This window comes from Cajanus cajan, chromosome 1 (assembly GCF_000230855.2).
Source record: "Cajanus cajan strain Asha chromosome 1, NIPB_CcT2T_4, whole genome shotgun sequence".
NCBI lineage: Eukaryota > Viridiplantae > Streptophyta > Magnoliopsida > Fabales > Fabaceae > Cajanus > Cajanus cajan.
The window spans coordinates 248,260-264,437 of NC_138517.1; the positions used below are offsets into that span (position 1 = coordinate 248,260).

General features: G+C 29.9%; 1 protein-coding gene across 5 annotated transcripts in view; it reads left to right on the top strand.

Annotated features, from left to right (window-relative positions):
- LOC109803372 (uncharacterized) overlaps positions 1 to 3,263 on the top strand; it is a 51,243-nt gene extending 47,980 nt beyond the window's left edge. For all 5 annotated transcript variants that reach the window (XM_083071919.1, XM_020364913.3, XM_083071923.1 and 2 more), the window contains 4 exons: positions 351 to 519; positions 2,037 to 2,119; positions 2,208 to 2,284; positions 2,865 to 3,263. In XM_083071919.1, the coding sequence (XP_082928045.1) occupies positions 351 to 519; positions 2,037 to 2,119; positions 2,208 to 2,284; positions 2,865 to 3,036 (501 nt within the window). In that variant the 3' untranslated portion in view covers positions 3,037 to 3,263. The remainder of the gene's footprint in view (positions 1 to 350; positions 520 to 2,036; positions 2,120 to 2,207; positions 2,285 to 2,864) is intronic.
- Positions 3,264 to 16,178: the final 12,915 nt, after the last annotated feature.

Here is a 16,178-nt window from a genome sequence, read left to right on the forward strand (position 1 = left end):
ATCCGGATATCTTTCATTTGTTTTCAGTTCTTGTGCATCGACTTTATGGGTGTATGTGACCCTTAAAATGCAAAAATTCAGTTAATTTTTACCATACCCCTACCCTGCAATTTTCCCCCATCCCTCAAATACAAAAGGAACATACAATGCTAAACCACTTCTTCAATTTATTCTGGTCACAGATGCTTAACGCCTTTATCAACAATATACATATTCATTTAGAGATTAGCATGTTTGCATTCTGTGTTCCCCAGGTTCCTAGAACAGTCAATGTCTATATGCTAAATTTAACTTCATTATCAAGTTTTGTTAAACCACCATGTCATAAGATTTATCTCTCAACATGGCAGGACTGGTTATGGTCAGTAGGGTGCAACCCTTTCTCCATTACATCACAAGGTTGGCACATTTCACAGTTCCAGTCTGATTCAATTGCTCGGAGTTATGTCATCACTACCCTTGAAGAATCAATACAAATGGTTAATTCTGCCATTCATCTTCTCCTAATGGAGCGTACTAGTATCCTTGTTGTGTAGCATTGCATCCATTTAATGATAGAGAAATTACTGTTTCAAAGGCATCAATGAGATCATAATAGGAATGTGCCTAATTCTTTATTTCTGCAATCTCTTATCTTTGCTCTCTCTAAAGAGTTATTTCTTTATCAATATCTGCATCCAAAAATTAAGATAAAAATGATATATATATATATAGAGAGAGAGAGAGAGATTATGTGGGGTCTATATCCTAGGCAAAAGAGTAAATAGTGCTACTTCCATAATGCTAATTCTTATGAAAACTAAATGCATTTAACATGTGATGCATGAACTCCTATAATGGTGATACATGAAGGTTGTTATTGTAACACTTCGTCAGGATAATTAATATGCATCCACTAAACTCAGTTGAAAAGACAACGTAAGGCTTGATTAGGCCAAAAAAGACAACTGAACACTTAACAGTGGCTTGAGATTGACTGCTGGAGATTTGATGCAGCTGAAGATTTGACAGAGTTCATTGGAAAGTAACTAGAGGTGAAGATGATCAGAAAAATTACCAGAAAGATTCCTGAAAAGAAGTTAGAAAGTTGGCTGAAGCTGTCACTGGCACTGAGAAGGTTGCTTGCCAGAGAAGATCAGTGGTGGAGGAGGCAGGCAGGAAAGAGGTGGAAGCAAGGGTTTTTACACAAGATAAAGTGACTAGAGAGAAGAAATGATAAAAGAAAACTACCAAAGTGAGAGCGAGAAAAGTTTTCCAGAAATCATAAACAGTTCATAGCAGTGGAACTGTGACCGGGACAGATCACATTGCATTGTATTGTACCACTGTTGATACCATGTTGAATTTATGGCCAGATAAAGAGAGAAATAGAGAAAGCGATATGGGATGGAATAGCTTGATTGATATCATGTTGAATTTAGGATGGGATAAATTTACAATTAGTTTTGAACTTTTGTCTAAAACCTTGAGCTCATAGGATAATTGGTTAACTTATATGAAAGCCATCTGTGACCAAGTGGTTATAGGTTCAACCCTTGTTACTTTAATTCAAAGTGATTTTTGGATAAGACAAAATGGTAGGGACCACCCACCATCCATAAGTTAATAAGCATGCCGGCTAATTCTGGTTGAGTAGTATTTTCCTTGGTGTGATAGCTGAATCTTATGGATTGATTGGTTTGTTAGCATGTAATTTTTGTGGTTGCTCACTGCTCCATATTATCACAATGTGTAACAAATTGCAAATGGTGCTTCTCTAACATGTGGACTGATATTGGGAGATAACTTGTCATTTGTCAATGCATTATATCCGGAACATGATGAGGGGAAAATAGTTTGTATCTTGAATAATTAAATGAGTATTTGATATAGTTAATGTGCCATGTGCCTAGATGTCCTCACCCATTGCATTTTCCTTGAGTGAAAAGAAAATATTGAAGTAGATATTATTGAATTAAACAATGTGAGTATTGTAGGCCTTTGTTTTCCTCGAGACAAGATGAGTTATCTGTTTATGAATTCTTAACAAAATCAAGCTGAAAAAACATTCAGGATCTTCCATTCCCAGGAGCATGAGCTTGTTAACAAGTACAATTATGTTGTTAGCCTTTGGAAAAGGGTGAGTGTCAGTTATTTGTAACTGTATTTAATTTACATTCTTTTTCTTAATCAGTTAATTCCATGTGTTATGAATGATGTATTTTCAGGTATCAACTGTCACTGGAGAATTGCGTTATGTTGATTCGTTGAGGCTACTAAACACCTTGGAGGATGCATCCAAAAGGTTGAGCACTATCTTGCAATAAACATTTTTACTGAAAAGAAACAATTATAAAAGAGAGTAAATAGAGAAGATATATATATATATATATATAACCATAACAAGAAAAGATCATCTATGCAATGCCAACCAATCTCTCTGCTTGCCTAGCAGAGAAACCCCTAGAATAAAGCTCTCCACACCTCCTTAGCAATCCACTAATAATACAAAAGAGCCCTCACTACAAATATCTAGCAGTTGAACAGTATATGTATAAATATAAATCAAGTGAATTAGGGAACACACTGCAAATGTTAGGATACAGAAGTGATTTTTGGAGGTCTGGCTACCTGCAAAAAGTCATCCTTATTAATCCTATTTAGCCAGGAGTTTAAATAGCAGGTTACATCACCTAATGTAGCTTCCACAACTGCATCACTTCCAGTAACTTTTTCATGTAGGGCTCTTCAGTGAAGAGCCTGTTGTTCTTTATTACTTTTCTTTGTTTTCTTTTCTTTAGGTTCGACTTCAAAAGCTAACTAACTTTTTATTTTTCTGAAGATTTGTTTTTTATTTTATTTTTTAAACACAATCTCTCTTGCAGGTTTGTTGATCAAGTTAATGCGACTCTTGCCCTTCTCCATCCAATTAACTGCACAAGAGAGAGAAAAATACATTTGGTGTTTGATATGACAACGGTTCCAGCTTTATTGATTGTTCTAGGGTGCCTCTATATGGTGTTGAGACCAAGGCGACCAAAACCAAAGATTAATTGAGGCTTCAAGCTACCATCACTAATTTGAACTATTACAAGGATTTTCCATGATATGACAAGTTCAAGTTTGGTGGTAAAAATTTACAATCATTTTTATGATAGTAGTGCATAAATTTGTACGATTTTAAAGTTTTGCGGGTTATGGACAATACGTCAAACTTTTCATATGTGCAAATTGTGCTCTTTAAAGCTTGTAATTTGTTAGTTTCTCTCAGCCCGTTATTCTCATATCATATGTGCAAAATTTTCGTATGCATCAAATCTTTAGGGATCTTCCGATTTTCATATCTTATGTTACTGTAGAAAACGAATCAAATCAACCACAGTACTAACAAAAAGCTATAAAATAAAGTTGGCTATGGTAAATATTGACATTTTAATTTGAAGGGTGCGTTTGGGCTGAATTGTTATCTTAATAATCTTAAAAATCATTTTAAAATTAAGTTAAAAGTAGCCAAATTACAAGTTTTTCTTAAAAATTGGCAAGGTGGAATTTCATTGACCTCTTTAATGTCATCCTTAAGTTTTTTATTTTAATAAAAAAAAAAAAAGACTTCCTCAAATGTCAATTTTGTGGAACTCAAGTTAAATTAAATTAAAATTAAAATTTCTCTGGGGAAAATAATAAATCTCTAATATGCATGAATTTTTTATTTCCTACATTGATAGACTCTCTTTGCCATTGTGTTACCTTTTTGGTGCTTTTATTCAAGCAACTCTTCTTTCTCCTTTGTACTCGCTCTTTGTGGAATGGAGTGATTTTGTTTTAGCAAATTGTTTATTTAATAAGTGTTACTTTAGATCAAGTAACTTAATGGTGAAATGTACTGTGTACTTGTTAACACATCATCTTGTGGTTTAGGAATTGGAATGTTTTTCACACTTGAAAAGTTTTGCAACGTTGTTCTCATTTCTAAATAATTAGTATTTAGGTTGTCTTTTTAATTTATGCAAACAAAAATGTAGTTTGTAAAATTTACATAATTGATCTTTTGGTGGCTCTACAAAGGACTACAAATTCACATTCTTAAATTAAATTATATATCTATCAAATTATTTAAGTTTTTTTGAACTTAATTGTGAAAATCATTAATGAAATTTTTTTATGGGGCTATTCACTTGTGCTTTTATGTAGTCAACCAAATGACATTCATTTTTATATTTTCACGATGGCACAATGGAAATTATGAAGTTAAAAGTAGAAATATGATACTAATCGTCCCACGTTTTTTTTTTTTTTTTTGACAACAACAAAAAGTTCAAATAGTAAAAGAATGAACTTTAACATGTATGTTAACTGACATTATAAGGGGTAATAGGTAAATTATAAAATAAAGGAGGTGGGTGTCAATTAATTAAATAAAAAGGAAGTTAGTGTTATTATGGCATATTTTAAGTAGGTTATAACAATTTAAGTTAAATCTTGGTAGAAAGCTGAAGAAATCCATCCTTCTACCCAGATCAATCCATTCATGAAATTAGTAAACACTAAATACTACAATTAGGTAAAATCAATTGAACATAGCCAAAGCCTAAAACAATTCATCATCTTATGTACTAAGAGTTATGTAATACATAATATTATTAGAACATGATAACATCATCTTACTAATACTCCTTGTTAAAACCAGGGTTTATAATTTGAGACCAATTTGACTATTTGATATGATTTTTATTATTTATTTCAATTTAAAAATAAATATAAATAAAAAAATTCACATATAAAATACAAAATATTAATTATACAAATTATTAATTATTATCTTAAAATATTTATATAATAGACATTTGACAAAAGAAAATTTCTTGAAATATTAAACGTAAAATTAAAGTATTCATAAATTTCTCACTCAAAAGATTTTAATAATATTTTCAGTAGTAGTTTATTTTATAATACTATGAAAATATAATAATGGTTGGTAATTATTAACATATTTTTATCCAATATTTTTCTTTTATTTTGATATATTTGTTTAATATATTTGTTTTTTTTAATTATTTTGAGTAACAGTTTTGATATATGTTTTAATTATTTCTAGTTTATTTTATAATAATATTTATTTATATATAAAATTATTTAGGATAGAGTTATTGAAGGGAATAAATGTTTAGGACAGTTTTATTAGAGGGAATACAAAATATTAACTATAAAAATTAATAATTATTACCTTAAAATATTTATATAATAGACATTTGGCAAAATAAAAATTTCTCGAAATATTAAATGTAAAAGTAAAATATTCAAAAATTTCTCATTCAAAAGAGTTTAATAATATTTTTAGTAATAGTTTGTTTTATAATACCGTGGAAGTCTAATATAATGTACCCTCTACATTGTATTTTTTTTCTCCACACATATATGAATGATGAAAAATCAATCAAGGATACAACACAATCATTGTGAGATCGTCACAACACCATGGAGCATGGTTAGAGGTGACTCATCCAAATGTAAATTAAAAGTCCATTTTATAAACTTCAACTCGAAACAATAAAATCATTCTACTGGGAGCAATTGGTTAAGTTGGGTTTGAAATTTAATAGACATGGGTTGTCAAGTGCACTACAACCGGTAACATTGGGCACACCTACTCACCCACAATACATAACGTTAAATCACAATTTTACATAACGTTAAATCACAATTTTTAAATCTAATTCCAAATCATGGAACGAATACCAATCCTTTGAAGATGAACAATTTGCGAAAAGGTGAAGTCGATTTTAGATGAAAAGACATGAATGAGATATTGTCGAATGGAAATAAAACGTGTTGGAGAGGTAGAAAAGTGTACCCCTTACATATATTAATCTGAAATAATTATTTAAGTTACTAATATTTATATTAATATAAATAATAAGTATAAAAATACTAAATTAAATGAATAAATTTATCTAAATAAAATTATATTATATAAAAGTCATTAAATATTACAATTTTTTTTAATGCAAATACCATAATTTAATAAAATAAACCTTCATCATAAACTCTGGATTTATGCATCAGAACCTTTAATTGCACTTTCAATTTTTTTGCATCATGATATCCTCGATATTTGGATTTAAATATATTTATGGGGTTAGATATTTAATTTCATCGATATCTCACACAAGCAAATCATATAATCATTTAAGAAGTTCATACAATTATTAATACACACAACAACTTAATAAGATTTTTCATTAATAATAGTTCAAATAATTCAATATGCTTATGAGATGAAGATTTTGACTCAAAATATACTTTTCAAAAATCATTTTGACTCAATACTCTACGGAGACTTTCTCTCTTGGTTAATTAATGAAGCTAAAGTTTTACATCACTTTGTCTAGTGATTCGACAAAGTCCCACTAAATGTGAACAAGTAGGCATTAGTTAAAGTGTCGACGCACTCGATAGGCTTCCACGACACAAAATCAAATAAAGACTAAATCCTAAACCCTAAACCATAAATCCTAAATCCTAAACTCTAAACCCTAAACCATACCCAAACACTCCCTAAACCAAAGGTCTATCCCCTAAACCAAAGGTCTTATCTTACTCATTCTACTCAAACCTTATTTACTATCTTATGATATTTGTAGCACAAAAACAAAATACCTCAATCAAACTTTCACAACCATATTAAGCTCTCACTCTATATTTTTTATTTCCATCTCATACTTCCATTTGTCCTTGATAGTATCCACTATTATAGTCAATCTCTTGCCACCAATGTCTTGAATAGTAAACATAAATAAAAGAATTTCAAGAAAAAACACTATTTTCAAAACTCATTTTTTTTATCAACTATCATTGATATAAAAGTCATTTCTCAAATATTTTTATACTATTTTCTGTACCCTTCAAAAAAAATTTGACTCAAAAACCACATTATGTAATATGCAACATGAATTACTATTAATTTATCATTTCAAATACAATTCAACAATTTCAATAGCAACATCCAATCATAAACAATCAACCACATTAAGATTCAACCTCAAAACATCAAATTTTTCAATAAGTACAATTAGAAAACATATCATCTAACCTAAGGTTACATGCGTCCAAACTTAGAAGTAATGATCAAGACATACTCTACAACTATAAGGACATAAATAAAATTATACATCTAACTCATACATATTTCTCCAAGCTTACGAGTTTTCTCCTAATTTCCTTGATTTTCTTCTTTTCTTACATCTTTTCCCTCCTATGTTCTTCCTTTATTACTCTCTTCTTCAAATTTTAGTCATTTACACCTTAGTTTTCCTCCTTGGTATTGGCAAAGATGGAGTATTTTTTAGTGTTTTCTGGGCTTGATTTATGTCTTAGTGTTAAGGATTGTTGGTGAGCTTTTTGGTGTGGTTTCTCCCTTTTATATTAATCTCCACCTTCATTCTCAAATCTTCTAGATTGAGGTATATTTCTTGATATTTCTTGAGTCATTTTAGTCACATGGTCATTAGGTGTCCATGTTGTAGATATTTATAGGATTTTCTAGAATTTTGTTGAATTATTTAGCTATCTTATTGGTTAAGCTTTCAACTTATTTTAATCATATGGTGATGAGGTGTCTACTTGCTAGAATTTTGTAGAATTATTTAGTTATCTTAATGGTTAATCTTTCAATTTATTTTAGTCACATGGTGCTTAGGCGTCCACTTTTGTAAAATTTTATAGAACTTACTAGAATTTTGTAGAACTATTTAAATATCTCAATATTCTAGATGTCAATTTTTGTAGAATTTTATAGAACTTTCTAGAATATTATAGAATTATTAAAGTATCTTACAAATTATTTATAGTTTGGAGAAACTAATATATCATTAGAATCTTCACCATCAAAAACATAAGATTAGGTCACTTAATCATCTCTTAATTATGTTAATTAATCTTAATTTAGTTAATTAGAATTTATTTATGTGTCATAATTTGATTGATTGAGATTTGTATTTTAGTTTAACCTATATAAACATTTTTTATTAATTATTCTAAGCATACTATAATTATGATAAAATTCTTTAGATCCTATTGAATGTTTTCCCACAATTTTCTAGCTTATTATTTAAGCTAAACAAATTTCCTAAGTTGAATCCTTGCAAAATTTCTATAAATTCTAATTTAGATATTTTCTTCTTTAACTGCATATATTCTTAAACTATACTCAATAATTATCATTTAGGTTATTCAACCTAGTTCCCCACATTTTACAATATGCTCACAATGCAAGTTGGGAAAAGTCAAATTTGATAATAAAAGGCACATTACTAAATTCAAACAAATTTGTTGAATAACACTACGTACATTTCATTCACAATAAACTCCCATATTATTTATTTCATATAACATATAATAATTTACATAAATTATATAGATAAAAAAATAGAATGTTACAAAAATGGTGGTGTAAAAGAAGATGAAGCAATAAAAGATTAGAAGGAATGGGGAAATTGACATTAAAGTGTCATGAGGGTGTCAATAACATCATTGAGGTTGTCCACTAATTGTCGTAGTCAAAATTAGAGAAGCAAAAGCAAAGTGAGGATCAGTATTGTTGAGTTAAAATGCACATGTGGAGATAAAGGGAGGGATACACAATGGTGTCAACTATGAAAGAGGCAAACTAAGAGAAAGGTGCAGAAGAAGATAGGAGGGCAGATAATCTGGTGTTGAAAATGTAGGGTATGACTATAAGGTTTAGATGAATCTAATAATGGATAAAGGTAGTGTAATATAGACCACTTGTAAAGTTGGTCCACCCTAACATTCATTATTTGATGGGTAAAAGGAAAAAAAAACTCCCTTCAAATCGTCACTTTAGTTTTCATATTTACATTGCATTTACTTCTTGTATTTTTTTAAAATATTAAATTTCCAAAAATAACTCAAACTTGTTCCAACCCTTCCCCATCCTAATGTCTCATTCCTAGTCTCTTTTCCTTTTTTCGACATTCATACACCCTCATTTAACATGATGTTCCCTTTATTTGCTTCTTCATTTATCATCTTTGTTTTGGTGAATTGTGTTTTTGGAGTATGTATTCATGTTTATGATTTTTTTATTTCAATTTATGCTTCATTTCGAATGACCTAATCTAAAATCTATTGTTGTGCTACAAAATAGTTATTTTGTATGGTATTTTTTAATGTTTTAGAATGAAAATTTTGAAACATGATTTTTTATGTAAGATTTCCATTATTCTTAAAAGCCTTTATACTTGTTTTAGATAAACCATTAAGTTTCACTTGCAATAACATACAATAAGAATAATACACATAAAATAAAAGGAGTGAGAAATATCTCACTCTGATTCACGACATAAGATGTAGTTGTTAAGTCAGACGAAGAAGAAAGCAATTCCCAGCAAGGTTTTGAATGAGACAAATATAATACATGTTGTTATTTCTAACAAGTGTGTTAGTGTTTCAGACATAAGTACAGGCAAGTTGAAGAATAGAAAATATGCATGTATTACCGTCCATACTAGAACCAAGAGATATGAGCTAAGCACTGGATAAAGGCTGATCAAATGAAGGGAATACATCAGACAAAGACACCCACAAACACAGACACAAGAAATAAAGAACAGGACACGAGCAACCAAGATGAAGGGCAAAAGCTAACAAGACGTCAGATGAGGAGATCAAACAAAATCAAGCCCAGCACAAGAAGGAAAATAATAAAGCCTCAGATGATACAAGACCATGGATGATGACAGCTGACCAGATGGAGACTCAAATACAAAGACAAAGACCAAGAAGGCTGAATTGCGTCTGAAGTCACAACGAGAAGAACTACCTAGCATCCACACTCTTAGAAGAACTACCAGTCAACAAAGGATAACGCCTCTGTAGCTACAACACCGGGAAAGTACAGAGATATCTAGGTCATGATTAATGTCAGATATAAAAGCAAACAAACGGTACAAAAAGACTTCATGAAACGCAGATTCAACAAGCAAACATTTAATGCAAGATCAGATGCATTAAATGCAAGAATCCATGAAGCTTGTGCAAACTAAACAAGAGAATCAGATGATGGTTAGTCAAGCATCAAAACGAGGTCTGCTCACGGATGGAAGAACATTCAACAAACACCAGATGAGGACTACTACCAAAAAGAGACATTAGAGTATCAGAAGAAAAGCTAAAACGAGACCAAACCTGGAACAAGAAAAGTTATGTTGAACATAAGAAGAAGCCAGATGGTCAACTCTGTTAAAAGAACAGTCAAGGCAAGGCACATCATGAGAACTTTCAAACTAGTCATAAATGACTATATCAGCTTTAACGGACATATGCAACGGACAAATTTTACAGGCCTATAAGTATGCAATAACCTCAAACCGAAAAAGGTTGGCAAGAAGCAACGAGAGAATAACTATAGGCATTGCCCTAGGCTTTGAACATGAAGCACCAAAAGTAATATCAAGCCCAAAAGAAAAATAGAGAGATCAGAGATCGATTCTTCATAGTCAAATCTACAATGTATCATTATATTCATCTCTGTAGTCTAAGGTGTTCCAAGGGTATCTTAGGAAGGAAACCTTAGCGAGTGTTGTAATCTTATGTATCATCTTTGTAAAGAGTAACCCACACACTCAGAATCTTTGTAGGACTAAGGTAGTGAAACCTTAGAGAGTGGTTATGAGTGTTTAGGGTTCAAAATCTCTGTGAGAGTAACTCAAACACTCAAACCTGATTATACTTCTATCATATGTAAAGCATGAAGAAGCTAGGAAAAGAATACTTGTAAAGCTTAGAGGGGCTTGTCAAAGAATACTCACTACGAGCCTGAAGAAGCTGATTAAAGAATACTAGCGCTGGTGGGCTAGGAGTGGTCGAGAATACTTGGATTAGGAGTGGTCGAGAATACTTGGATTAGGAGTGGTTGTGACACTCTCTACCCCAACATTAATACACAATAAATGTAAACAATAATTTTTTATTTTTCTTTTGAGTAAATAAAATCTTTGATAACATCTTTCATGGATAAAATAATTGTCTCAAATATCATAAGGTAGAAGATTCACATTTGTAACTCATAAATCATAAAAAGTCAACATGTAAGTATCAAAACTCAAGAAATCATTTAAAGAAAAATATAGATTAATTCCAGCAAAGGTGGCAGTGCCTCCTAGTTAGGAATTAATTTATAACTTCCAAATCATGTAATAAAAATAATATGACAAAGATGCACATTTTGGTCTTTTATCAAGAACGTTCAAAATTACAAAAGAGAAGAAACTAAAATTATTAAAACAATAACATTCTAAACTAAGCCTACCTATGTCCGATGTCACATCCTATCAGAGCATGCCCAACTGAAGCCTTAAGTCTCATCACCAACATCCTCATGATGATGATCACCTGCACCATAATTTAAACATATACAAGAATAACAAGGGAGTGAGAAACATCTCACTCAGTTTCAGGTGCAGAAATAAAGGTTAAATAGCACACACACACAACAAATATAAGTCACAAGTAAATAATACACATACATAATCAATATCACATATACACTTATTTATCATGCAATGATGTCATGGACTCAACTCATAAATGCATGCATGTGGCGCCATACGGAAGTTTCACATTTCATCACTGGTGACCCTAAGGTACACCTTGTTAGCATGTTACGTCGTGGGTGACCCTAAGGTACACCTTGTTAGCATGTTACGTCGTGGGTGACCCTAAGGTACACCTTGTTAGCATCACTGGTATGCGGCATCAGCGGCACACCTGGAGTCATATATACATATGATGCATGTCATACATTCATTATTTCATTGACTCAACATTTGACTTATTACAGAATTTCATTTAGTACATCATATCATCATTTTTCATATTCTCATAATCATAACTTGTCTCAATAGTCCATTCTTATGTCTCATGTCATTTGTGCATATTTCACATGATCATGTCATAAATACTCCTCATAAGGTCTGCACAGGAATCCACAGAGAACATTCTTATTCATATTAAAACTTACTTATTTTTAACATTAATTACATATTCATTTATTACTTCCAACAAAGAACAAAGTAGAGCAAACAGAAAATAAAACAGAATACATTAATACTTTGCATGTTCCTAAAAACATGCAACAGACAAGGGATTGGGAGCCAATCCGACAATCAGACTATCCAACAATTATTCCCACACCCCCGAGCAAGGTTTCTCACTCCCCCCTTACCTGGATAAGTAGAAGCTTAAAATTGAGCAGGACCTTGTTACTCTCTTCCTCTGGATTCCCTCTTACTTTCTCTCTCTTTCTTTCTCTTTCTTTCTCTCTCTCTCTCTCTCTCTTTCTCTCTCTAGATTTTTACCTTTCTCAGTTATAAATTTTTTTCACCCCAAGCCTCCTATTTATAGGCATTCAGGTGTACCCAGAACGGCCCGTTCTGGACCCTTCATTTATATGCAAAATTTTCAACTGGAACGGCCCGTTCTAAAATTAGAACGACCCGTTTTCAAAAATCAGAACGACCCGTTCTAAAATTAGAACGGCCCGTTCTGGGATTCCTTTTAACACAGATTGATCATAAGTGGAACGGCCCGTTCTCAACACCAGAACGGTCCGTTCTTAAACCAAAACGCCCCGTTCTGGGGTTGATTTTAACCCACATTGACCATAATTGGAACGACCCATTTCCAACTAATAATTTTAGGCCATTTTATTACCCTGGAACGACCCGTTCCACTTTTTGGAACGCCCATTCTGCTTTTTGGGAATAGCATGTTCCGCTTTTTAGAACAGCCCGTTCTAGGCCTAAAAAAAACCAGAATTAATTTTTTTATAAATAATTTAAATTATTACAAACCTTTACAATATTCTATAAAACCCCTTTAATTAACTAAAATAACTATAAGAAAATAATCTTCATAAATATAAAAATAAATAATAATTAATATTTTATTAATAAAAAATTTGGGGTGTTATAGTGGTTCTGACTTGGACGGTCCATAATACTCACTGCTAGCCAGAAGTGGCTGATAAGAATATACTAGCGCTAGTGAGTGAAACTGGCAGGCCATGAGTGGTTGAGAATACTTGGAGAACCAGAAGTGGTTTAAAAATACTAGAGCTGGTGAGTGAAGCTAGCCAACCAGGAGTGGTTGAGAATACTCGTGACCAGGAGTGGCCGTTACCGGGATGGTCTAGAATACTCAAGGCCAGGAGAGGTTGAGAATACTTGGACCAGGAGTGGTTCTGACCTAGGTGGTCCATAATACTCAATGCTAGCCTGAAGAGACTGATAAGAAGATACTAGCGTTGATGAGTGAAATCAACAGGCTAGAAGTGGTCAACAATACTTTTGTACTTAATTGCATATCTAGTGGAACCCTTCATTTAAAGGAGATTGAACGTAGCTTAGTTGAGCGAACCAGTATAAAAATGATTGCATTATTTTATTTATATTTTAGACGCAAACTCTTTTTAATTAGAAAATCATGTTGAAAATTTCATCTACCGTCTATTCTTCATTAAGACCATTTTTCAGACGAAGACGCAAATTTTGTTTAACAAATATATTACACTGAAAATTTTTATCTACTACTTATCCTTATATGAAACTATCTTGAAAAGGAAAATGCAAGAACTTTAATCATTATTGTTATATAAACCATTTTCCTTCAGCAGAGGATAAATCTTTCAGACCCAATGACCTTGTGTTAAGCAAACTCTGTATAAACGTCTAGTATCTAAAAGTGCATTGGACTAAGAACATTACTCTTGCGAAAAAGATTATAAAATTCCTTTGTATTCACACACACATATTCAACTCCCCCTTCTATGTGTTTTTTCGCTAACTTCAGTAGTCAGCATTCAAACACAAACAAGGCATATATCAACAAAACATAAGCATACTGATCATATAACATATTTCATTCATTCACAATGTAACAACTAAATACAACATAACATTAAGATGCATTATGTAGTGGATATGAACTACATGTTTTAATGCATATGGTGCTAATAAAAACATCACATATCATACTTGTGCATTGTCATTAGCAATACACATAAAGTAACCTAGGGGTATATGTCGAGTCACACCCATAACCACTCTCATCATGCTCAATGCGAAATCTTATAGAAATAGTGACAAATGGCACCTGACATGATCCATTCGATGCCTAGTGTGATATTGGTTCATGAAAGACTTGTAGGATATATGAAAATTGCACATTACAAATCCCAAACTCTAAAACTCCAATCCAATTGTTAAAAATCATTATCAAATCTTAATATTACTTTATTATATCATCAATTACTCAAATCTATCATGAATTTCACATTCTAATTACATACTCCTATTAACTACTCACACAAGAACCATCTAGGATTCCTATAAGACTCCATAAACAATTCAAACTTCATAATTATAGGTTCAATCACGAAATTGGAGACATATAACTACACAACATCAAATAAAACAATAAGGAATCATATACAAGACCAAAAATACATGATGTAGTCAATTGAAAAAATCTTTTTCATACAATTCAAGCAATAAAGAAGGGATTAGGGGTCAATCCCACTATTAAACATACATCTCATGCCTAAAGCGAGATTACTCACTCCCACTTACCTCGATGATGAACGTTTGATGAATGACGTGGATTTATGAGTTGCTCTCCTATGTATTTTGGTTCTTCTTCCCATTCTTTAGAGTGTATGCAAAATATGAAAAATGAGAAGTGTAAACATAAAAAACCTATTGTAATATCCATTTTAAAAACCTAACCCTTTAGTAAATATATATGAATCATGATTATCTTTTCCTTTCCCTAAAATATTAAAATTTATAAATAAATAAATAATACATCAAATAAACACATTTTTCAACCCAAATAATTATAACAAAATACAATAATTAGTAATTAACAAATATAATATATAAAATGTATATTTTTCCTAACACATTTATATTAAAATAAAATATAAATAATTATAATAAAAATACATATTTTTCTTATAATACTTATTGTCACAAAATATCATAAAATATATAATTTTTAATAAATATTATGCAAAATATATTATTTTTTATAAAAAAAATATATCCCTAAAATAGTAGTGGTACAAGTTCCTCCATTATTATGCATATAGATTTGTTCATATATATATATATATATATATATATATATATAAGTTTAGTAATATCAATTTTTTCAATATTATTTAAAGAGTGGTGAGTATTTATAAAACTAAAAAAAATGCGTATTATTTAAAAATACTAAGAAAAGTCGGTGTAACTTTTGTTATTTACTATAAATTTAGTCGTAATATAATTTACATATTTACATTATTTATTATAAATTTTAATTAGTTAATTAAAAACAAATATCTATGCAAAAGTTAAAATACCAGTTAATCGTGATTTGCAAATACTATCCTCTTATAAATAGATTAATAAAAAGATCGTTTAATGTATATACGATTTGATACTTTTAATTAATATTTTTTTATTAATATAAATTAAATTATTCATTTAAAATTATTTTTTTAATCTCAATTTATTATTGAATGAGTTATACTAACTTTATTTATATATGTATTATTAGTGGGTGTATAAATTATATATTATTAGTGAATTGAAATAATTTGAGATTTTTATATTTTATTTAATAAAAATATTTAAAAATTATCAATATTTATTTGATTAATACACTTAATTTTAAAATTTTAAATTTAAGTTTTGTATTCATAAATATTATTTTTATTATTTAAAAAATTTAAAAATAAAATTATTTAAAAAAATATTTATATTAAATCATATTATACGTTATAAATTAATTTTTTTAACCTTAATTTATAATTATATAAATTATATTAATTTAATGATTCAGTAAAGATTGAAATAATTAAAACATGAGAATGTAATTCAATATAACTTTATATATATATATATATATATATATAAAATCATAATATATATTATATATTATATATATTATATTATATATATTATATTTTATATATATATATATATATATATATTATATTATATTTTATATATATATATATATATATATATTATTTGTGGGAATATATATTAGTAGTAAGTAGAAGTGTTTTAAGATTTTTATATCTTATTTAATAAAAATATTTAAAAATTATTATTATTTTTTTTAAAATT